The sequence below is a fragment of the Sorex araneus genome, chromosome X (assembly GCF_027595985.1).
Source record: "Sorex araneus isolate mSorAra2 chromosome X, mSorAra2.pri, whole genome shotgun sequence".
NCBI lineage: Eukaryota > Metazoa > Chordata > Mammalia > Eulipotyphla > Soricidae > Sorex > Sorex araneus.
The window spans coordinates 228,623,954-228,649,952 of record NC_073313.1 but is presented as its reverse complement, the minus strand read 5'-3'; the positions used below and the strand labels follow the sequence as shown (position 1 = coordinate 228,649,952).

The 25,999-nt window shown below is 37.0% G+C and overlaps 1 protein-coding gene across 1 annotated transcript in view; it reads left to right on the top strand.

Moving 5' to 3' along the window:
- The window catches only part of DNAH7 (dynein axonemal heavy chain 7), a 270,230-nt gene that overhangs the window by 151,531 nt on the left and 92,700 nt on the right, over positions 1 to 25,999 (top strand). Inside the window, exons 41-46 of the mRNA XM_055123217.1 lie at positions 725 to 954; positions 4,510 to 4,840; positions 6,844 to 7,190; positions 14,792 to 14,972; positions 20,798 to 20,983; positions 22,629 to 22,792. Coding sequence (XP_054979192.1) covers positions 725 to 954; positions 4,510 to 4,840; positions 6,844 to 7,190; positions 14,792 to 14,972; positions 20,798 to 20,983; positions 22,629 to 22,792 — 1,439 coding nt within the window. The remainder of the gene's footprint in view (positions 1 to 724; positions 955 to 4,509; positions 4,841 to 6,843; positions 7,191 to 14,791; positions 14,973 to 20,797; positions 20,984 to 22,628; positions 22,793 to 25,999) is intronic.

Below are 25,999 nucleotides of genomic sequence, written 5' to 3'. Positions count from 1 at the left end.
TTGCTAATTTTTATTTTTAAAATATCACCTTAGCAGCTGATTGAAGCACATAAGCAGGGAGACTAATTCTATGACATTTAAAATATTTCAGGTAGGTGATGACAGAGTTGACTTATAACTTGAGAAAAAGGGGGAAAGGATTTGTAAGCGTTTTAATAATGATGCTATTGGACTTAAGTTTGGGGTGATAAATGATGGAGGAAGAGAAGGTACATCAGGGTTGATTCTTGCATTTTAGTTTGAACTGGTTGGAAGATGGTGATGTTTACCAAGTTGAGGAAGATTGCAATTTTTGGAGGACACAGGAACCACAATGGACTTGAAGATCTCCTTGATTTCAAATCAGGAGAATATTTATGTAATTTCTGGAGTTTGGGGAAGGATGGTAACATCTACCTCAAAAAAATTGTTGGAAGAATTAAATGCAATGATACCAATGTAATGTGCACAAAAATAGGTGTCCCATAAGTTTAGATCCTTGCTCCTGATAAGCAGATTTTGGTTCCTGAAAGTATTGTGAAGAGTTCGTATTACATGAACTAACTTCCTGTCACAAACACACAAGTGATTTTCTTAGGGGAAAATTCCTCACTAAAGTGTTTTACTCCCATCCTGTCCATCATACTTTGCCCTCCATGTTCACTATCCATAATCTGGGAACTGCAGTACTACAGACTCTTAGTAGTAATGTAATGAAGCACTAAAGCATTTATCTTAAATTTAGTCATGGCCTGAAGATGCACTACAGGCAGTTGCCTCACGCTTCTTGGAAGAAATTGAAATGTCAGAGGAAGTACGAGAAGGCTGTATCGACATGTGTAAAAGCTTCCACACATCTACTATAGAATTATCAACATCCTTCTATATCGAGCTTCAAAGATACAATTATGTGACTCCTACCTCTTATCTTGAATTAATCTCCACCTTTAAATTATTATTAAAGAAAAAAAGAAGGTAAAAATGAATCTAATGTAATAGGGACTTATTTCACACACATAATATTGGGGTAGGAAATGAGTGTTTTGGTATTCTTTGTGTTTCTGCATTGTCTAGCACATTGTAAATGCATATTTATGTCTGTTGATGAAATGAAGGTATACTAAACGTGAGACCTCAGGAGACCTGGCTGTGATATTAAGTGAATGCCGCCAGTAGAGAGTAATTTTTTCTTTGTAGCAAATAAATAGCAAAATAATAGTTGTCTTTAGTAAAGACAACTATTCAATTAACATGATCAGCTTTTCCTCTTTAAATAATCTCATTTGTCAATATTAATACAAGATACGGTATACTTATACAGTATATCTACATGCTATAAAAATTGTGAAGTATTTTATGTGCTTGTTAGTGACTTTTACACCCAGAAAACATTCGAATTATTTTTTTATTCTAAAAATTAGCATTCAGTATACTATAAAATATAAAAACATTAAATAAAGTTAGAAATTTAGAAATTTTAGTGATATCATGAAGCTGACACCCAAGGACCATAGATATAAGGGCCAGGGGGATTACCCCATAGCTAGAAGACTGCTTCATGAGCGGAGGGGAGAAGACAGATGGAATAGAGAAGGGATCACTAAAAATATTGTGGCTAGAGGAACCAGTTGGGATGGGAGATGCATGCCAAAAGTAGATAATGGACCAAACATGATGACCTCTCAGTGTCTGTGTTGGAAGCTATAATGCCCAAAAGTAGAGAGAGAGTATGGGGAATATTGTCTGTCTTAGAGGCAGGGGGAGAGTGGAAAAGGGGGGGTATACCCAGAATATTGGTGGGGAATGTGCACTGGTGGAGAGATGGGTGTTTGATCATTGTGAGATTGTAACCCAAACGTGAAAGCTTGTAACTATCTCATGGTTATTCAATAAAATTTTAAAAATTAAAAAAATAATTAGTTTTATTTCCCCCAGTTACCTTTGGTCCATGCTTGGAGGTGCTCAGGAACTACTCCAGGCTCAATTCTGTCAGTGCTCAGGGGAACAGAGTACGGATCCCAGCCTGTGGTTGCTTTTTAGGAAGTTTGCAACTAATGTTTAGTTACATTCAAAAAGTTAAACAGGGCTGGAGCTATAGTACAGCAGGTAGGGCGTTTGCCTTGCACGCGGCCGACTCGGGTTCGATTCCCAGCATCCCATATGGTCCCCGAGCACTGCCAGAAATAATTCTTGAGTCCAACACCAGGAGTAACCCCTGAACATCACGAGGTGTGATCCAAATACCAAAAAGAAAAAAAATTTCAACAATGCTTTATAGTATATATACAATTTTAATGTTTTTGTTTTTAGGGGGTTAACATCACATTTTTCTAAGTATCCAATTTATAAATTCAATAAGCTAAATGTAAATATATAGCAAGTCATAATTGCTTGAAAAAATTTTGCTGCTATTTTCCAAAATTGAGATATCCATTAAAGATACAAATGTTAACTCTGTTACTCAATTATCTAATCTATATGGACAGCTGAGGCTGATCTGTTATGCTAACAGTGTTTCTCTGAGTGGGCAGTAATGCCTCACTGCCATGAGGGTGGGATACTGGGTGGATTCTGTTAGCCTCGCATGCAACTGATAAACACTTTCAGTTTATTCTGTTTGTTCTCTTTAAAAAAAAAAGCAGATTTTTCAGAGAAGGTTCTAAGTGTTATTTGGTTTGTTTGTGTTTTCTGAAAAAGGGGAATAGGCCAAAAAATTTGGGAACCTCTGAGCAAAAATATCAAATTAAACATTTAAAAATGATAGCAAATGAACATAGATCTTGAGATATAATTTTTTATTTTGAGGTGGGGTGGAATGTAGTTTGGGTCACACCTGGTGGTGCTCAGAAGCTCTTCCTGGCTCTTTGCTTAGGAGTGACCATGCCGTCCTGGAGGGAATCTTATCTGGTACTTAGAATGGAAACTGAGGTTGGTGGGATGCAAGGCAGCAATCTTTCTGTTTTTATTTTATTTTACTGGGGACCATATTTGGCTATGTTCAGGCCCCACTCCTGACTCTGTGCTGAGGGATCACTCCTGGTAAGCTCAGGGAACTACATTTGGTGATGGGAATCAAACCCTCATCGGCTGCATGCAAGGCAAGTGCCTTACCTGCTGCACTCTTGCTTCAAAGCAAGGAAAGTATCTTAATCCCTGTACTCTCTTCTTTATTCATACTTTGACTTTGGTTTGTCACATATTAGGGCAGTGATTTCTAAATCTTCCATAGGCATTTTGAAGAACTCTTTTTCATACTGTGATGCTAGCAGACACTTCTCTGTACTCATAATGATCATGCAGTGCCTTTTGCATGTGGCAGATTACAGCTTTCTTATTTGTCATGGTAGTTGGAGATTACCATTAGTACTTTTTTTATCTACTTGAGGAAATAGCAACTCCCACCCAAAACTGCTTCATGAGTTGGTGGAATTTTATTACTTATTTGGCTCTCAAGATAATTTTTACATAGATATTATAATCTTTAGATTTATGGAATCTTACTCTTATGTTCCTCCAAATGTTTTATCCAGGGGAATCAAAACCTCCTGGAAAGTCTGATTAAATTTTCTATATCACTTATGGTTCTGAAGGTCATTCTAATGGGAAAAAGCTTATTAAAAAAAAAGATACATAGAAAGTTGAAAGTAATCATTTTCTAAGCATTTTTGAAATGGCTTTATTTCCTTTCAAATTTTCCTCGGTTCAAAAAATCCCTTACCTCAGTTAGAATTCCCACTCTAGTTTTTCTTCTCTTAATAGCTGAAGCCTGTAGATCACTATAGCTGGGTAGTCCTGCCACTAAAAGCAGATTATCAGGTCACCTACCAGGCAACCAGTGGGTTCACAAGCAAAGTATTATGTAGGATGAACCATGATATTGAAACTGCTTCATGCTGGCAGAACGAGACCTTTCCTGTGCTAGTTCTATGGGATTCCAGCTGAAACGGAACACGCAGATAATGTGGTCTCCTGTAGATAGTCCTCTCAGTTCCCAGTGCTTCCTGTATTTGCTAACTCAGAGGGAATCTTCATGTGGCAAAAGCATGAGGCATTTCTTCCCTTCTGAATGTCTGGGTTTGGTTTTTCTGTGATATTCTTTTCAGTGGTTATCTATTCCAGTCCCAGCAAGAAAGACACTCATTTGAAAAGCGTGACTTTCTGCCTATCGGCTGGTTTATTATCTACTCCAGTTTACTTTTTATAAGTAATTTCTAAAATGTGACATCTTTGTTTTAAAGCATTGTACTTCATCATATGCTTGAATAAATTATTGTTTTCTCTGCATGTGTTATATAGAGGAGGAGGAAGAAAAAGAAGAGAATGAGGAGAAGGAGGGAAGAAGAAAGAAATACTGTCTGCTTTTAGTTTTACACAATTCATTTTTTTAGCATTTACATATTTGACAAATTGCTAATAAAGGCAATTTTCCTACAAATCCTTTAGTTATACTTTAAAAAAATCTCAAGAATACAATAGTTTTCTTAAGAAGGGACACAGAGCCTCACAATTAACATATCTGTCTGATTTCAGTGAAGTAATGATGATGAAAAAGAGGTATGAAGTGGGTTTGGAGAAACTGGATTCAGCTGCCTCTCAAGTAGCCTCAATGCAATTAGAGTTGGAAGCCCTACAGCCTCAATTAAAAGTTGCTAGTAAAGAGGTTGATGAAATGATGGTAATGATTGAGAAGGAGTCTATAGAAGTTGCCAAAACTGAAAAAATAGTTAAAGCTGATGAAACAGTGGCAAATGAGCAAGCTATGGCTGCCAAGGCCATCAAAGATGAATGTGACGCCGACCTTGCTGAGGCCTTGCCAATACTGGAGTCTGCACTGTCAGCCCTGGATACACTCACAGCCCAGGTAAGAGTCCAGCATGTGTGTACTAGAAGGCAGGTCATTTTTTGCCCTCAAGAGGAAAGCACTTGCCCTTGGGTGCAAATCCAGTCTGTCTCGCCGACTTAGTCTTTATACTTAAGGCAACTGGAATAATTTTCCCATTGGATCTCTCATTCACCTGAAAATAAGAAATTCAGGTACATAACTAATTATTTTTTGTTTGTTTGAGCCATATCCAGCAATGCTAAGGGCAACTTTTAGCTCTGTGCTCAGGTGTCACTTCTGATGATGCTTGAGGGGGACCAAATGGGGCGCCAGGGATTGAATTCAAGTCAGCTATGTACCCTACTGACTTGTACCCTAAGACAATCCTTTTAAAAGAAGCTTCAAGATGTTACAACTTAACATAAAGACCTATTATTTCAATAACCTTATATAGCAGCTTTGCACTTCAATAATCACAGGGGCATCAGACCCACGTGCATATTTTAATTTCAAAGTGCACCTTTTTCATATTTTTACATTTTCTAAGATTGGAGTACATTCTTGCAGTAGATGTGAGATATTTGTTGGTGTTTCATATGATTACACAAAAAAGAATAGGAATTGCATTGTTAGATTTAATAATAGCATATCTTACACTTTAAAAATAGTTAAATATAGAAGGGAACTATCCTAAAGAAGAAATATACAGGTGAATTTTGAAAAAAATAGCTAATGCTGAGAATCTGGTAAAGTTTAAGGTGGAGTAGGAGATAGAATATTAGATCTTTACAACCTTACTCCAAAATTTCAACATTAACTTCTTTTAAAATTTTTTTATTTTATAAAGTAGTTCACAATATTTGATTATATTTAATATTCAGACACCAATCCCACCACCATTACACCTTCCCGCCACTATATTTTGGATGTTTCCATCCCTAAACCCAACCCTTGCCCCAAAGCAAAACCAAAATAATATATTTTGTATTGTTTGTTATGAAAAACTGCTGAAAATGCTACAAAAAAGTTTCCTTACAGGAAAGAGTGTGAAGATTGTTGCATTTCACTGAGGGGCCATTAAGACCGTCTATAAGAGATCACTAACATGTTGTTAGAGGTTGAGTCTTGTGCAATCATATATATATATATATATATATATATATATATATATCATCATCATCCTGTTGATTGTCAAATTTCTTGAGCAGTCTCAGTAATGTCTCCATTTGTCCTAGCCCTGAGATTTTAGAAGCCTCTCTTTACTCGTCCTTCCCAACTATGCTGCATTGGAGGCTCTTTCAGGGTCAGGAGAATGAGATCCAGCTTGTTACTGGTTTTGGCATATTAACACACCATGGGGACCTTGTGAGGTTCTCCCATGTGGGCAGGAAACTCCCAGTAGTTTTCCAGGTTCTCCCAGAGGAGAAGTAGGCTATAAGATATCGCTTCCTGGAGCTTGCTTTTAAGTCTCCGGATGCTGGAAATGGGAAATCTGGGCGGAGGCCCAGTCCTGATCCCAGCAGGGTTGGAGGTCTCAACTTCCTTCCTTCCTTCCTTCCTTCCTTCCTTCCTTCCTTCCTTCCTTCCTTCCTTCCTTCCTTCCTTCCTTCCTTCCTTCCTTCCTTCCTTCCTTCCTTCCTTCCTTCCTTCCTTCCTTCCTTCCTTCCTTCCTTCCTTTTCTTCCTCACCAGGCAGAGCTCAGAGCTTACTCCTAGCTCTGTACTCGGGGATCATTCTGCTGGGGCTTGTAAACTATGTGGGGTGCAGGAGATTAAACCTGCAAGGGCCCTACCTGCTGTACTATCTCTCCAGTCTCTCTTTTGCAGTGCAGAAGCTTGTCAGTTTGATGTAGTCTCATTTGCTTTTATTTTTTTTGGGGGGGTTGCTTATTAATGCTTTTTTTGACACGCAAGTATCACTGTTACCATTCCTACCCAATGAAAGTAGTGATTATATACCTGTGGCATAGTTTGTAAATAGGAAGCAATTATTAGTGTAATCAAAGAGTTCTTGCTTAATAATGAGCGTGTTGTTATTTTAAGGACATCACAGTGGTAAAATCCATGAAGAGTCCTCCAGCTGGTGTCAAGCTTGTGATGGAAGCAATATGTATCTTGAAAGGCATCAAAGCTGACAAAATCCCTGACCCAACAGGTACAGGGAAAAAAATAGAGGATTTCTGGGGTCCAGCTAAGAGACTTCTTGGTGACATTCGATTTCTACAATCTCTTCATGAATATGACAAGGACAATATTCCTGCATCTTATATGAATATCATAAGAAAAAATTATATCCCAAATCCTGATTTTGTTCCAGAGAAAATTAGAAATGCTTCCACAGCTGCCGAAGGTCTGTGTAAATGGGTGATAGCAATGGATTCATATGATAAGTAAGTCCTGATAAAAAGAAAACTAAATGATTATATTTTTTGGTTTGGTTATTTAGATAATATGAAATTTGAAAGTTAAAATATAAGTGAGAATCTTCACAAAATTTGTCTTATACTTACTATGTGCCTACATATTTATGTAATAGAAGCAAGATTATGCCAATTAAATAGTAAAATTCTGTAGTACTTAATACTTTTTACAATATAGCAACCTTCATTTTGTTAAGATAACATTGCTTTTATTTTTTTGTGTTTTTTATTTATTTTTTTTATTAATAGTTTATGTTTAATTAGTGAGTCAACGTGAGGGTACAGTTACAGATTTATACATTTTTGTGCTCATGTTTCCCCCATACAAAGTTTGATAACCCATCCCTTCGCCAGTGCCCATTCTCCACCACCCGTAAACCCAACATCCCTCCCCCCCTCCCCAGTCCTGTCTCCCCCCACCCCACACTGCCACTATGGCAGGGTATACCCTTTTGTTCTCTCTCTCTCTGATTAGGTGTTGTGGTTGAGTGGCCATTGTGTTCAGTCTCTAGTCTATATTCGGCCCGCATCATCCTTCCCCCACATGACCCCCAACCACATTTTACTTGGTGTTCCCTTCTCTGAGTTGCCCAGAATGAGAGACCAGCCTCCAAGCCATGGAGACAACCTCCTGGTACTTATTTCTACTATTCTTGGGTGTTAGTCTTATAGTCTATTATTCTATATTCCACAGATGAGTGCAATCTTTCTATGTCTGTCTCTCTCTCTGACTCATTTCACTTAGCATGATACTTTCCATGCTGATCCACTTATATGCAAACGTCAAGTAACATTGCTTTTATATGTTCAAAAATGTATGTGTATTAGGAGTATGATGTTGCCATACCACATCCCCACCACAGTGCCAATATATCCTCCACCACAGTCCATTTGACCCTTTGAGCCCATTTTGCACACTCCCACTTGTAACCCCATTCTGTGGTTAGAGTCTAAGGGTTTATTCTCATGGGACATTAACTGCTTCTTTGTCATTTTTCTTTGTAGACAAATACAAGTGAGATCATCTGGTATTTGTCTTTTTCCTCTGACTTGCTTCATTTAGCATGATCCTCTTCTCTTCCACCCATGTTGGAGCAAAAGACAGAACCTCATTTTTTCCTAATAGCTAAATAGTATCCCTGTCACTGTATCACTGTCATCCCATTGCTCATCGATTTGCTTGAGTGGGCACCAGTAACATCTCCATTGTGAGACTTGTTGCTACTGTTTTTGGCATATCGAATATGCCACAGGGAGCTTGCCAGGCTCTCCCATGTGGGCGAGATACTCTCAGTAGCTTGCCAGGCTCTCTGAGAGGGATGGAGGAATCAAACTCGGGTCGGCCGCATGAAAGGCAAATGCCCTACCCGCTGTGTTATTGCTCCAGCCCAGCTAAATAGTATTCTTATATATTTATATAAATATGGGTATTTATATCTATATATGTATGATATATTTATAGATATTATATTTATGGACTCAACTCGTTATGCACTCATTTGTCTTTTGGCAATTGGTTTATTTTATAGGTTGAGTGTTGTACTGTTGTAAATAGTGCATCAATGAATGCACTATTTTTTCTGATTAGGGTTTCTGGATTCTTTGGGTAGATACCTAGGGATGGAATCACTGTATCGTATGTTAGTTCTATTTTAAACTTTTAAAGACATTTTCATACTGTTTTACATAAGTGATTGGGCCAATTTACATTTCTACCAATAGTGGATAAGGGTTCCTTCTTTTCACACCTCATAAGTAGCTTGATGTTTCTGGTTTCTTTGATATATGCTAATCATAGTTGTGAGATGATATATTATTTTGACTTCTTGCTTTCTTGATAGTAGATGATAACGAGTATTTTTCATGAGCCTCTTTGCCTCTGGATGTCTTTTATGGTCTATTCTGCTCTTTTCCATTTTCTGATAGAGTTGCTTTTTGTTGTTGAGTTATGTGCATTACTTAAACATATATATATATATATCCTTGGATATTAATCCTTTATTAGGTACTTAGTGTGTAAATATTTTCTCCCATTAACAGAATTTCTTTTGTCTTAATTATGGTTTCTTTTGCTGTGCATAATTGCTTTTCAGAAGTTTTTTAGTTTAGGGTAATCTCATTTTTTTTTGGCTTTAGTTTTCTTTGATGATAGATTGGAACCCCCAGAAGCCATGAAGCAGTATCAATGGAATGTTTTCCCGATGCATTTTTGATGTATTTTATGGTTTGGGGTCTAGCAGCAAACCCTTTAATCCATTTAGGGTTAGCTCATTTGTTTGGTATGGTATAGTGATTCAGTTTAATTCTTCTCTATGTGAGAAGCAGTTTTCATAGTAACATTTGTTGAAGAGATTTTTTCTTTTCCCATTTTACTCTCTTGGCTACTTTGTGATCATGAAAGAATTGTTATATATAGTGAGGTTTTTTTCTAGACTCCCAATTCTATTCTATTTTCTGTGTGTCCACTTATTCCAAAATCATGTTGTTTTATTACTGTATCTTGTAGTTTTGCTTAAAGTTGGGGGATGTGATGACTCCCATCTTTCTTTCTCAGGATTTCTTTGTTTATTTGGAATCTTTTGTGGTTCTATAAAAATAGTTGTATGTCTTTTTCTATTTCCTTGAAGAATGCCATTGTAGTTTTGATGCTGAATTTGTATAATGCTTTGGGTAGGATGGTGATCTTAACCATATTAATATTTCCAATCTATGAGAGTGGATTTATTTTCAGTTTCCTTGTCTCTTATGTTTATTGTAACAACTTAGAGTTTTTCATTTATGAATCTTTTACCTTATTAAGCTGCTTCCTAAGTGCCAAGTTCTTTTTTAAGCAGCTGTAAAGAGATGATTTTCTTGGTTTCTTTCCTGTTCTAGTTTATTATTAACATACATAAATGAAATAGACTTTAGTATATTGATTTTGCAGCCTACTCCTTTACTGTATTGATTTATTGTTTCTAATAATTTTAATCATCTTTAGGGTTTTCATATTATCATGTTTTTTGCCATTGCTATCCTAGTTTTACTTCTTTTTCCGGTATGTGTCCATTTTATTTCTTTTTTCTTACTACAGAAACGAGCCTGTTCTTTGACAAGAATATTTTAGAGATTTCCTATAGATTATTGTTAACTGTTTTAGCTGTTGGTTTGTCATGTATAGCCTTTGCTATACTAGCATAATATTTTTGTACCCATTTTGTTAAAAGTTTATCATAAACAAATATGAATCTTGTCAAAATATTTCTCTGCATATGCTAATATGATGATGTGGCCTTGTCTTTTGTTGGTGTGTTATACTAACTGATTTTCAGGTGTAGAAATATTCTCTCAACCCTAGAATAAGCTCACTCGATGGCATAATATATGATCTTTAGAATGCATTGTTGAATTTGGTTCACTAAGTTCTTTTAAATCACTGTTCCTGGTTTTAGGGACTATTAGTCTATAGGTTTTCTTTTTCTTTTTAGTTTTCTATGTTTAGTAACAGTAATGCTAACCTCATAAAAAAAGTGTTTGGAATAATTTACTTCGAATTTTTGGAAGAAGCTCAGAAGGATAGCTTATGGGTCAATTTTGAATATTGGTAGAACTAAATGATGAAGCTATCTGGACCAGGGCTTTTGTTTTTGTGGAGAGGAGACTTGATTATTGATGCAGTAGCCTTGTTTATAATTGGTATGTTCAGATTTTCTATTCAGAATTTCAGGTTCTATGATTCCAAATACACATTGTCTTTATTTTTTACAATGTAGTGACATAATATTGTTAAGTAGCTTAATATCCTTTGTTTACCTGTGGTATCTATTGTAACTTTCTCCTTCATTTCGAATAATATATATTAAGTCTGGTTTTTGTTTTTTGAGCTGAGCTAGAGATTTGGCGATCTTATTTATTCTTTTATATTGCCTTTGAATTTTTATTTTATTTCTAGCTTATGTTATTTTTGTTATTGATGATCATTTAGAAATTCTCTTTTTAGTTTCTTATATTTTTATAATAGATTGCTTGTCTGAGATTTTTCTTGTTCTTATTTAAGTTTGTTATGAACTTTCCTATTAGTATTACTTATGCTATTAATCCTTTATGTTCTGACAAATGTCCTGGGACTTTTTGTATTGAGTCCCAGAAAGTTTTTATTTCTCTTTTGATTTCCCTTTTGCATCAGTGGTTATTCTGTAATATATTGCATTATCACTAATTTTTAAAAATTTTTTTGCTTTCTTTTCATGGCTAATTTCTCATTGTGAAATTTACTTATTTATTGTGAAAATTATATATTTCAATAAGTAATGATTTGATATGATTTTTTTCCTTCAGAACTTTATTGATTCCTGTTTTGTGTTCTAAGATGTGGTGTATCTTCAAAGTCATTTCATATGAATTAGAAGAAAGCATATTTTATTGGGAGGGGTAGAAATTCATGGTAGAGTTTATTAAGAGCTCCTTATATTCCTACAAATTTGCTGAAGACTTTCAAAACTTTGTTTTATCTGCCATAGTAGAAATTAAAACTGAAAAAAATTATTTCATTTTCACAAAATCCCGTTAAATCCCGTTAATCGCTGATTTCTCGGGCGGGCTCAGTAACACCTCATTTCGTCCTTTCCCTGAGATCTTAGAAGTCTATCTCAACTTGGCCCTCCTAAAAATGTTGCACTGGGGGCTCTTTAGAGTCAGGGGAATGAGATCCAGCTTGTTACTGGATTTAGCATATGAATACACCATGGGAAACTTGCAAGGCTGTCCCATGTGGGCAGGAAACTCTCAGAAGCTTGCCAGTTTCTCCCAGAGGGAGAAGTAGGCTAAAGATATCTTCTGAGAGCTTGCTTTTAAGTTTCTCTCTGGATGTTGGCCATTGATGGGATTACACACACCTGGGTTCCTCTGCTGGTACCTTCATGCATGAGGCCTGTCCGAACATGTGGAGAGGGGCCTCCAACATGGCTGTAGCTAGGTTCCGGTGGTCTTTGGCCGCCGGGAGCTCTGCTCGGAGTGGGGAGGAAAGCTAAAGCCCATCCCCTCGAAGGGGCCTGGGGAAGACAGCCAGGTGTGCGGGCAAGAGACTTTCTGCTATTTCATTTTAAAATATAAAAATGATATTAACATAAATTACTTATTTTTAAGTCATTTTCCACAGTGTGGAAAAAAATTTCCTGGCACCACATAGTTCCCTACACACTGCTAGCAGCAGTCTGCAAACACAGCAGGGCCCTTAGCACAGGTTGATTGTGCCCCTACACCCTCTCCCTAAAACAATAAGTTAATAACAAATAAAAATTAAAAAGAAAAAGCTTTAGTTGTCTAATGAAAGATACCTATACTCTAGGATCTTCTTCCTCAAACTTTTGCAATACATTGATAGAAATAAATGAAGAATATAGAGCTCCTCAGAGATGTTTAGTTGGACAAGGGGATTTCCTTCAGGGGTGAGATATATATTGAACCACATTTGACTTTTTTGGGAGGAGGTGTCCCGAAGCAGTTTTCAGGGGCCTAGGGGCTACTCTCAGTGGTCCTCAGTGGCCAGTCTAGGTAGTTTAATGCTAAGGTCAAAGAATATAGAGTTGCTTGTGCCCTGTAATGCCAGAAGGCACCAGGGCCACCCTGGTGGTGCTCAGAGGACTCTGGGATCACAAATGATGCTACTTAGGGAGGGAGGAACCCCAACATGTGTTGCTGAGGTTCAACTTGTCTCCCATAACAAGCACAGCATGCACTTCTGACCACTGTACTGCCTGTACTGTCTCATTGGCCTTTGGATCACATTTTTCACATGGCTGGTATGAGGACTATTTTTTGTGAGACATTGAACCATTTTTTCATAATTGTATGAGAGCATTTGCCTTGCACACGGCTGACCCAGCTTTGATTTCTCCTTCCCTCATGGAGAGCCTGGCAAGCTACTGAGAGTATATCCTGCCCACACAGCAGAGCCTGGCAAGCTACCCATGGCATATTCGATATGCCAAAAACAGTAACAAGTCTCACAATGGAGACATTACCGATGCCCGCTCAAGCAGATCGATGAACAATGGGATGACAGTGCAGTGACAGTATGAGAGCTGTCTGTCATGTCCAAAGCAATAAAGCTATTGATTATTTTTCTTAAAATCAGCTATTACAGTAGAATGTAATTACATGAACAGCTTGGACTATTTTATATGTATGTATATACATATGTGTGTATTCATGTATAGTTTTGTATCATAATAATAAATTTTAGTAATAAAAACAAATTTTAGTGATAATAAATTTTAGTTTAATATTTTATTATTTAAAAAGATATGATTTCCCACATTTCTCAGGTAGAGGAATATAAGATTTAAAGCTTTTGTTTTCAATGTATAGTTTGTTTTTGTTACCAACATAAACATTTATAAGATAATTGGATATAGTTAAGGGTGAAATTTTTTTTATTAATTTACTCTTTTATTGAATCACCATGTGGAAAGTTACAAAGCTTTCAGGTTTAATTCTCAGTTATACAATGCTCGAACACCCATCCCTTCACCAGTGCATATATTCCACCACCAAGAATCACTGTATACCTCACCCTCCCCCCCACCTCCCCAGGCCCCCACCCCATGTGTAACTGGTAAATTTCACTTTACTTTCACTTTACTTTGATTACATTCAATATTTCAACAAAAAGTCACTATTATTGTTTGGAGTTTCTCCCCCCTAAAGTCGACCTGCTGAAAAGAAAGCATTTGATAATTTGTTTTCCATTGCTGAGAATGAAGAGATATGAGGTCGAGAGGCCGCACTAGCAGCCGCACAGTTTTGGATTTCTGTATTTTAGTATTTTAGTAACTAAGTCCAGAGAAATATCTGCCAGAAATTGCAACATTGTAAGCTTGTACCTCTCAGCTACTTTATATTCCACATATGAGTGCAATCTTTCTATGTCTGTCTCTTTCTTTCTGACTCATTTCACTCAGCATGATACTTTCCATGTTGATCCACTTATATGCAAATTTCATGACTTCATGTTTTCTGACAGCTACGTAGCATTCCATTGTGTAGATATACCAGAGTTTCTTTAGCCAGTTATCTGTTTTTGGGCACTCTGGTTTTTTCCATATTGTGGCTATTGTAAACAGTGCGGCAATGAACATAGAAATGCAGATGTCATCTCTACTATACCTTTTTGCCTCTCTGGGATATATTAAAGGGTGAAATTTAAAAAAAATAAAGATAGCATGTTTCATATTCTTATCAGAATTAAGCCTTTAACCTATTTGACAAACATCTATAAACATTGAAATATTTCACATCTATTTCCTTTTGCAAAATCATAAAAAATATTTTAATAACAAATTAATATTTGGGATAGAAAAGTTTACTTATTTGAAAATATTTTGTATATTTGTTATATTTTTAGGAATAATTTGTTATTGAAATCAATTTGAGCTGATTCTTAAGTAAAATTCAGAGAAATTAAGGTAGTTTTTGCACTAAAAGGTGTTATGTGATAGAGTAGAATATTTATAAAGTAGAAGTAAAGTCAATAACATTAAATGGACTACCATATATAAATATATCTGATTTCCCAAATTTAATTTTTGCAGAGTGGCAAAAATAGTAGCTCCCAAAAAGGTAAAACTGGCAGCAGCTGAAGGGGAGCTTAAAATTGCCATGGATGGTCTTAGAAAGAAGCAGGCAGCTCTCTATGAAGTTCAGGCCAAACTGGCCAAGCTGCAAGACACACTTGAGTTAAATAAACAAAAGAAAGCTGACTTGGAAAATCAGGTATGTGATAATGGGGAGAAATATGGACAGATTCTAAGTTATTATAAATGAGAGTGGTGTCCATCCTAGCAGCTAGTTTGGTACTGGTACTTTCTTTTCCTGGTGAGAGGTTAGCAAGCTTTTGCCATCTGACCAGATCCACCTCTACCTGTATTCATGTCGTCCGTAAGCTAATAATGGTTTCAATATTTTTTGATGACTCCATGTTAAATAGTCATATAAATGCTTAGGTAATATTCTTGATTATTGGAAAATTGACCTGTTTCAATTATGCTTTCAATGTTATAGGTAATATGATTTATTACCTAGTAATACAGGTTCTAAAAGGGGAACCTTATTATTACCTTAAGTACTTAAGTTCTATGTTACTGGCAAAGCTTACAATGCACTTCTTACAACCATACTGTGTTTACTGAAAATACTCTTAATGCTGAAATCACTAACCTAGTCATATTCTTTCTCCTGAAGATTTGTCTATATCTTAACCTGAGGTGTGTATTCTTGATTCTCTCTCCTCTGGTGAATACTGAATTTTCTCTAAAACACATATTCTCCTTATTTCTCTAAACAAAACTATTTTACTCATATACACACAAAAAATTACCTTATAACATTTGCAAATATTTATAAAGTCTAAGTTCTAGAAAAAATCAAAATACTTTGATAGTTATTGATGCTTCTTATGTGCAAGGTATTTTTGTTATAAGAGCAATATATGTTATATATTCTCACAACAACCTTTTAGGGAGAAATGTTTTGAGAAATTAAATCACAGAAAGGCTAAGTAATTTTCTCTTGTCTCTCAGCTTTGAGCTAAAATTGCAGCTCAGGCAACCTGATTTCAATAGCTATTCTCTTTCCTTTTGTTTTCTATATGCGTATATAAATGCTATATTGTTGAGATAAGATGATACTTTAGAAATGTGACCTATTATTAGGCGTTATATTCAACTGATGAATTTCAAATACTATATCATATTGGTAAGTTTAGTATTGCTCACTATAAAAATTTTTCAAATTTTACTGACAAAGATAAATTATATAAGACTTTTACTGTTTTTTAATGATAAAATCTTGAATTATGGTAATATTGAATGATTCCATGTGTACTAAAAGTCTGTTTTATGGAAAAAATTTGTCCAAAACATTTTCGAGGAGTTGATGTTGGCAAATTTATTAAAGCTCATCATTTGATTTACTGTTACCATGTTTATTCATCTTAAGCGATGTTGAGAATAGATGAAAGATGAAATTAGAAGATTTTAAAGGGGAAAACCAAAATAGAAAAAGCTTGACTTTTGGAAATATCGGCAATATTATCAGTTTTTGGTTATTTCTTAAATATGTTTAGATAGGGTGGTGGTGGCTGGGTCGTGGATGTAGTGGGGGTCAGCCAGTGAGGTATTTATCTTGGGTAGGGTGGGGCGTCTGGGTTGGACTCTTCCCTCAGATGCCGGGGATTGGAGGAGGCAGACAGAAGATCTTGTTTCCAGGTCTCGTTGAACCTAGAGCTAAGGTTGCAAAGTTCTGCTTACCTGACTTTGCGGGGCTTCACTGGCGCGTGAGGTTCGGCCCAACTGTCGGAAGAGCAACCTAGAGGGTGGCAGTGGCTGGGTACTGGATGTATCCAGCCACCGCCACCGGATCTCTTTGACAGCTATGTCCACCTGCCCACATACCAAATTCCGCAGGATGGATATGTCGTTCCCAACGTTCTCCCTTCTGAAATCCGACACGCCATTTCGCTGGTAAAGATGCGAACAGCACCTGGTCCAGACAAGGTCAGACCCAAACACCTGAAGAATCTTCCGCCAGTACTCATCAATACACTGGCTCGACTCTTCACATGCAACCTGTCTAAATGCAAGGTTCCGTCCCAGTGGAAAACCAGTAGGACCGTTCTATTGTACAAGAAGGGAGACATCCTCGACATCGGCAACTATCGCCCAATCTGCCTGCTGTCTGTCATCTATAAGTTGTTCAATCGTGTCATTCTGAATAGAATAGGCAGAACACTAGACGAAGGACAACCATTCGAGCAAGCCGGGTTCCGAAGGGGATTCATATTCATATTCCGAAGGGGATATTGATAGACCATATCCACACAGTGACCAAACTCATTGAAGTTTCGCAAGAGTTCAAGATGCTGCTCTGTCTAACATTCATCGACTTAAAGAAGGTCTTCGATTCTGTTGAGACTGAGGTGGTCATTGAAGCCCTGGCCAAACGGGGTGTTCAAACTCAGTATATCAAAATCCTCCGTGAGCTGTATTGTGGATTCACCACCAGGATCTCACCATTCTACAAGGAAGTGATCCTTGATGTAAAAAGAGAGGGGTGCGGCAGGGTGATACCATTTCACCAAAACTCTTCAGTGCCACCCTCAAGAACATCATGCGATGACTAGAATGGGAAGGAATAGGAGTGAAGATAGATGGTTGGCAACTACACCACCTCCGCTTCACTGATGACATTGTTCTCATAACACCAAACATTAACCAAGCTGCACAAATGCTGGCCGACTTCGACCATGAGTGTGGAAAGGTCGGATTGCAGCTGAATGTCAGCAAGACAATGTTCATGAAAAACGAACTGGTCTTTGAAGCTCCATTTGCTCTCAATGGAACGAACATCTCCAAATGCAGCAGCTATGTGTACCTGGGTTGAGAAATCAACATGAGGAACGACTTGGTGCCAGAACTGCACAGGAGTAAGAGAGCAACGTGGAATGCACTCAAGAGCGTTGAAGAGGTGATTAAGAGAACGAAGAACCTCCGACTCTGGGCACATCTTTTCAATTCCACCATTCTTCCTGCACTAAAATATGCCTCAGAGACCTGGGCCCTACGCAAACAGGATGAGAATGCTATTAGGGTATCCCAAAGAGGAATCTAAAGAGCTATGCTGGGAATATCATGTCTCACTCAAGTGAGAGAAGGAATTCGGAGTTCTGACCTCTGTAGACGGTCAAAAATCAAGGATGCTGTCTCTTTTGCCAAGGAAACAAAAATCAGATGGGCCAGTCATGTAATGCGATTCAGAGATGACCGCTGGACTAGACCTATTACCGACTGGATTCCATGGGACATCAGAAGACCTCGTGGCCGCCCACCAACTAGATGGTCAGATTTCTTCGTCAAATCTCTGAATGAACAATTTGAGGCTCTTCCTGTTCCTGGAGAGAGCAGATATCATTGGGCTGCACTAACTCAAGACGGACAAATGGAGACGTTACTGGCGCCCGCTCGAGCAAATTGAAGATCAACGGGTCTACAAGTGATACAAGTGACACAAGTGATGTTTAGATAAGCATATATATTTTATCTTCTATCTAGAATTTTTATTTAATATGTTTTGATGCAGTTATATTAGTGCTTGTATTTACTTAATACAATTAATATAAGTTTAAACACTAGGCAAAAGCATTGAAAACAACCATTTTTAGAACTAATTTTAATGAACTATGATTTACAAAACGTTATTGATAGTTGAGTTTTAAGCGTCTAATATTTTTTGTTTGTTTGGGATTTTTACTTTTTGGTTCATACCCAGTAATGCTTAGGGTTACTCCTGGCTCTTCACTCGGGAATTACTCCTGGTGGTACATAGGGGACCATATGGGATGCCATGGATTGAACCCAGGTTGGCTGCATGCAAGACAAATACCCTACCTGCTGTACTATTGCTCTATCCCCATGGCATCTAATATTTCGATACCAATTCCACCAACAGTGTAAGACCACTTTTTTAATCTTTCAAAAATAATGTTTAGTCACTTAAATGAAATATATTTATGTATACTATTGGATGTTGCTATTGCTATTGCATGGGTAGAAATGAGTTTTCCCAAGTTTGCCACCTTTCTAATTGCCATATTTTAAGGAATCATACTGATTAATTGCTTATAATCAAAGTTGGTTAGTAGTCTTATGCACAAAGTAGGCTCTCAGCTATTGATCGATGTCCTAATTTAAAGTAATTTAAGTGTCTGCATGGGTTGACACATTTTAACATCTAGAAAATGGTACTTTATAAGTAAGCTTAAATTATTAAAAACTTTTAAACATCCGACCTTTAAAATTATCATTAAATTAGCCATAAGTTAAATGAGAGGAAAACGCTCATAGAATACATAATGCATTTAGACTATTAAAATGAAGTGGTCTATTTGTTAAATGGTGTTTTATATTGCTGAACTCTCAGTGTTTCCAAATATAGTTTATTTCCTTATAGATATTCTTTGCATCATATGACAAATATTCAGTATAAATTTTATAAATTAAAGTAGATTCCTTATTATGGGAAAAAAGTCTGAAACATCACGGGCTTCTCAGTCTGCCTAGTGGGGTATCCTGTTGGGTTATAGTTCTAAACATTTTAGGCTTACCATTAGCTTGCCATTTTTCCTCTGGCCTTTCTCCTCCACAACAAGGAGCTTAGATGTACTGAGTAACACCCATCACAATGGTCCCAAAGCACTCCCATTTCCTCAGTATTTATCTTTTACTTCTCCTTTGTTCTGCTTCCCCTGTCTGTTCATCTCATTTCCCCTAAGCAGTCACTTGTGAAGTAACTTTAAAGCCAAAATCCTCAGAAATCTCTGATTTTGCATTTGTAAGTGAAATATTGCTTTTCCCTTTCCCTTATGTTCTTTGCATAGCTTACTTCAGAGCAATGCCCTTTTTGTGTAGACACAGGAAGACAGTTAATGCTATGCTTTTGTAACTTGGGAGTTAATTGACTGAATAATACTCACTCCTGGGTATTCTGTTATCTTGACTTAAGTCTTGACTAAAGTTGCCCTTAGTTCTAAGCACCCCAAAAGCAGGGTCCCAACGAAGGACTGGATGGACCCAGGGCAAACTGTGAGCTACCCTGGCATCAAAACAGGCCAGGCCAAGCGCCATAATACTTAACTATAAGTTAAGGGCACAATCATGGACAAATTCTGTCATGATCCTAAGAGTAACAACTGGATTTGGACCCTGCTAAGGTTAGGAAAGAATAATCTGGCCTGAGTACTGTAGTCTGGGATCTATAATGAGATGTCCCCAGGCGAGCCCCCGTACAAGCTTAATGTATCTCTTACTGTGTCCATACAAAATGACTAATATTAAGAAGTAGAATTAAGATGAATATTTAAACGGTTGTTGAACTAAGGAAAGGAGAAACACATTCTTAGACGGTATTTGGCCCTTGAGCAGATCTCCTGGCTGCATATCTTTGTCTTATTTTAAGAAGAGCTTGGTTGGGGGAAGGGGGGTGACTGGAGCAATAGCACAGTGGGTAGTGCGTCTGCCTTGCACGTGGCTGACCCGGGCTTGATTTGCAACTTGATTCCATATGGTTCTCCCAAGCACCACCAGGAGTAATTCCTGAGTGCATGAGCCAGGAGTAACCCTTGTGCATTGCAGGGTGTGGGCCAAAAAACAAAACAAAACAAAAGAGCCATTGCTACCCCAGCCCTTGGAGAGGAGGAATAACTAGGCTGGGAGAATAGGCTGAGGAGAAGGAGATGGCAGTAAGTGAGACTGGAAGGAGGTGAAGGAAGAATAAATGGCAATTGATCACCAACTGGTTCCCATTTTGTCCTTTTTTCATCCATCACTATCTGCCATTCAGGGTGGGAAAATAGCCTAACCACTGAACCTACATGGAGAGAGAGTGCGCGCTCCCTTTTTATTTTGTTATTACACAGTATCCCACATTTCTCTTTTAGAGTTAATGGATTTTCCGGATTCATGTTTTGTGTAAATTTATCCCTACATTTTTAACTTGTTTCAGTGTTGGATAAATTAATGTTGATAAGCCCTTTTATATTTGAGGTTGACTTATGCAGTAAAAAGCTAGAACGAGCTGAACAATTGATTGGAGGCCTGGGAGGTGAGAAAACACGGTGGAGTCAAACTGCTCAGATGCTGGGCGTGCTGTACTTCAACCTGACGGGGGACATCCTCATTTCCTCGGGAATTATCGCTTACTTGGGAGCTTTCACATCTAGCTATCGACAGGTAAGGAATATTACTTGGCTTCGAACTTGGGCAACCCATATGGTCCCCTAATCTCTACTAGGAGTGATTCCTGAGCACAGAGCCAGAACACTGCCAGGTGTTGCCTAAAAACTGCTGCCCCCAAAAGTAAATAATTTAAAAAAAATCTATACTGATATAAAAATTTTTTTAAATTAATGTCTAACAAGACTCAGAATATTTACATTGTTACAAAATATTTTTCCCACAAGAGGTTTTTTAAAAAAAGAATTACAAAGTAAAAAGGAGAAAACTAAATAGTAGAGATATTGTATCACTGTATAACTGTCATCCCTTTGTTAGTTGATCTACTCGAGTGGGCACCAGTAATGTTTCTATTACACTCATCCCTGAGATTTTAGCAGTCTCTCCTTACTCGTCTTTCCCAATGATTGGAGGCTCTTTCAGGGTCAGGGGAATGAGACCTATTGTTACTGTTTTTGGCATATTGAATACACCACAGGTAGCTTGCCAGGCTCTGCTGTACGAGCAGGATACTCTCAGTAGCTTGCTGGGCTCTCTGAGGTATATATATATATATATACATATATATATATGTGTGTGTGTGTATATGTATATATACACATGCACATACATATATATATATACATATATATGTTACTGTATTTGGGATATGAGTATACCATGGGGAGCTTGCCAGGCTCTCCCAAGTGGGCAATAGACTCTCGTTCATTAGCTTGTCAGGATCGCCAAGAGGGAGAACTAGGCTATTAGATGTCTACTATATATATATATATAGTAGAGATACTATATGTAATATTTCACAGGTGCTCTGTTAACTTAGTCATTAACTCCCCTGCCCCCCACCAAACTATAATGGCAAGTCTTTTACAAAGCTAAAGGAATGTTGAATGTTGATCAAACTGTCTTATCAGGAACCTGAGATAATCTCAGCCAGAGCTGCCTTCCACACATAGCATTTTCATTTGCCCCTGAGTCTGTAGCAGCACCACTGACAGACACCTTCTCCTTGACTCTGCCTAATAGATTGTGTATCTGGGCCTTCCCCCCCACCCATTTCTGAACCGTTTGACCTCTCACCTCCAATTGAAACTTGATCTCTGCCTTTCTGAATGTAAACCTGGGCATAAACGCCTCCTCTTGGTTCTAAGAAGGAAGTCCAAACTCTGGTACATGCCTGATTTTTGCACTTAAGAGCACAGCTGTTATCTCTCTCCCCTGAGGCATAAAAGTGAGAAACAAATGTCTCTGTGTCTCTCCAAATTGAAAATACCGCCATATTTTAATATTGTTTTGCCATATGTTCTTAATACAAAGAACGTACAGAACCATGGGATTCACAGAGCCTTTATAACAGAAGTCTTGAAATAGTAATTGACAATATCTTTTATACACAAGCTTCTGACTTGACTATTTAGTGATCTGCCTAAACTTAATCTTATTTTTAAATATAATTAATTTCTCAGTCTGTAACTACCCCAAATAATAATTTTAGTTGAAAAATATCTGATAATTACAAATCATTTTTGAGCTTGCTTTCAGCATGGTTGGTTTCCTCAACAAAGCATAATTCAGGAGCTTATGAAGTATTCATTTGATAACTTCTGACTTCTTTTTCAAATATCTTTCTGTGTATGTTGTGAAGAACCAAACCAAGGAGTGGTCAGTTTTGTGCAAAGGAAGAGGCATCCCCTGCTCTGAAGATTATTCTCTTATGAGTACCCTGGGAGAAGCAGTGACAATTCGTGTCTGGAATATTGCAGGTTTACCTTCAGATTCATTTTCCATTGATAATGGAATCATCATAATGTAAGTAAAATACTTTCCCCCTAAATTATTTTTGTTAATTATTAAATTTGTTTATCTGTATACTTATAAAACAGTACAGCTAAAAAAATTTTAGTATTAAAACATGTGCTTAAAATTAATTAGTCAAATTAAATATGAATAATCACTTTCTTCTGTTAACAGATGAGTATTAGATAGTAAAAAAACCCACACCCCAAAACCCATATAATTAAAGTTTAATTTTAAATAAAATTTTAGCAAGTAGAGTAAAACTCTTTAATATGTAAGTAAAAATACACGGTGTGTTGAAGACTGTTATAAACAAAGTAAAAAAAAAAGAGCTTGTGACTAATTTTTTAAATCAGATTTTAGCAAGTAGAGCCAAACCTGACTATAAACAAGTGAAGTTAAATTTTGTATTACCATAACATACAAGTTTTATTATTGCAGGTCAATGAAATGTGCAGCAATTGGGTAGTGGTGATGATATGTTAGGTTGTTCCAAACTACAAATGCTGTATTCCATTTTTAAAAATTTTATCCATTTAAAATTTTTCTTAAACTTTTTCAGAAAAATGGTTATCTAGTTTGTTGATTTAGATGAAATATTACAAAACTTTTTTTTTGAAGAGCTGAAATTGTATTTGGTGTACTCTGCTTTGATAGCTTAATCCATAGGAGAATTTATAGAATCTAGTTAGATGACAGTTTAGAAATAATAAACTGAATAATAAACTAAAAGATATTAAATGGATATTTGAAATTTTTTATTAGTAACCTTGAAATCACAAAGTGACTCTGATAGGGTTTCAGGTATACTGTCAACACTGATTCCTTCACCAGTGTTCAGTTCCCTCCACCAGTGCCCCCACCCCATCACTACTTGCATCTCACCCTGCTTTTTACCAACTTTCATCACCACCTCCTCCTCCCACTTGAATAATTCCCTTCACCATAGTCATTGCCCGTTCCCTGTCCCATCCCTTAGCCCCCTCAAGGGGCATGTTTTCTGCTGAATGTCAGTTCTCATGTTCTCTGTTTCCATTAACTTTGGGTATTCGTTATTTCACCATGTTTCTTTATGTCTTGCATATGAAAGAGAATACACTGTGTTCCTCTCTCTCTCCCTCTAATTCAATGTCATACTCTTTATGTAGCAGCAAATTTTATGACCTTATCTTTTGGGGGACTAAGTAATATTCCATTTTTATATAATGGCTTTCTTTATCCAGTCATCTATTTTTGGACACTTGGGTTCGGTTTTTCCAGATTTGGGTTAGTGCTGCAAGGAACACAGCAATGTCTTTTCTCCGTTTTTGTTTTTTGGTCGTCAGGTTCTTTTGGTCCAAGAAGTGGGGTTGCTGAGTCATATGGAAGCCCAATTCCTAGATATTTTTAGGAATGTCCATGTTATTTAGGAATGGCTATAGCTTTCCAGAAATGCTGGACCAGTCAGCATTCCCACCAACAATGAATACGAGAGAATCTCATTCTCCTCCATTCATGTCAGCATTTGTTGCCAGTCTCTGTGGATTAAGATGATATCTAATTGTAGTTTTTATTAGTATCTCCCTGATGATTAGTGATACAAGACACTTCTTCATGTGCTTTTTGGCAGTTTGTGTTTTTTCTTTGAGGAAGTTTCTGTCACCTCTTCTGCCCAAGTTTTGATGAAGTTCGATATTCTTTTCTTGTAAAGTTCTACCAATGCCTTATATGTCATTGATATTAACCTCTTATTAGATAAATGCTTGGTTAAAAAATTCTCCCATTCCATGGGCTCTCTTTATATCCTGTCATTGTTTCCTTTGAGGTGCAAATACTTTTGAGTTTAATGTAGTCCCATTTGTTCTTCTTTGCTTCCTTTGCTTGGCCAATGGTGTTTTATCCTTGAAGATGCGTTTAGCTTCAGTGTCATGGAGGGATCTGCCTACATTTTTCTCTGTGTACCTTATGGATTCAGGTCTGATAAGGTCTTTAATCCATTTTAATTTGACTTTTGTGTATGGCATTAGAAAGGGTAAGTGACTTTTAAACAAGCTTAGGAAGCCGTTTAGTTCATCATTGGATCAATGCCATACATTAAAGTCTGTGTTCATGTTAATTTAATTATAGAATGCAAAATTAGACATTGATAGGGAATATTTCTGAAAATTAGAAACCCTCATTTTTACTTTTCCTTTTGTCAAGCAGGTACTAACTTTGATCTGAAGCAGTAATTCTCAAGCTTTTTCCTACGTAGCCTTCTTCCAATCTTGTTTCCTTTCTGTGCCTATGTCCCCTGAATCACATGCCACAGTCCCCCAGTTTACTATGTGTCCCTCTTGGAACATTCTGGGAACCCACTTAGGACCAATATGGCCCTGATTTGTGAAATTCTAGGCTATAGACTGCTAAGAATTTTTAATGTTTGTTGCCATTGTTTTCCTCTCGGAAAAATAAACTTTTCTTCCCAAGCAACCTATAAGTATAGTTGGTTTGCTGTGATTTGCTGGTTTTATTTAAAAACTGTATGTCTGTGTTCCACCTTTCAGAACATCTATGTTCGTGATGTCAGTGGAAACCAGGTTGTGTCTTATCGTCTAGCAAACTCCTTGCTTTGGAGTTTGTTTATATTCCAACAACTTTAGAACTGTTGATGCATGCACTTTTAGGTTTCAAAATTCCTCAGTGTTTTTTTTTTTATAGAAATAATGTTGGCCTGCAAGGTTGTACCTATTGATATTTTAAAGATGCAATGTTACTGTGCCATATCGACCACCAAGGTCTCCAGGTCCCTCCACCACAGTACAAAAGACCTTTGACCCTCATTCCCTCTCCCCCTCAGTAACCTCAGGTCTGTCACCAGTTATTTGTCAGGAAAATAAACTTACATTGAGGCAGGAAATTCTTATAATGTGCTATGACCTCTACATTTTTCCTGTTTGTAAAAATGTCAAAGGTTTTAAAGAAAGTTATGGCTATGTACTTTATAAAGAAGGGATTAGTAACATCTATGAGTTCTGTTAATACTATACTGAGAAACTTCAGTAAATAAGTTTAGGTGATCACTTTGAAATTCAAGATGCATATTTTATTTACTTTCCTAATACATTCTTTCATTACCCAGAGATATTTGCTTGATAATAATATGAAATACTTAATACTTAATATGAACCTAATCCCATCTCTGCCAAGTGAATAGATTACTTAAGACGCTAGAAGAATCTATAAAATTTAGTCAAGTTA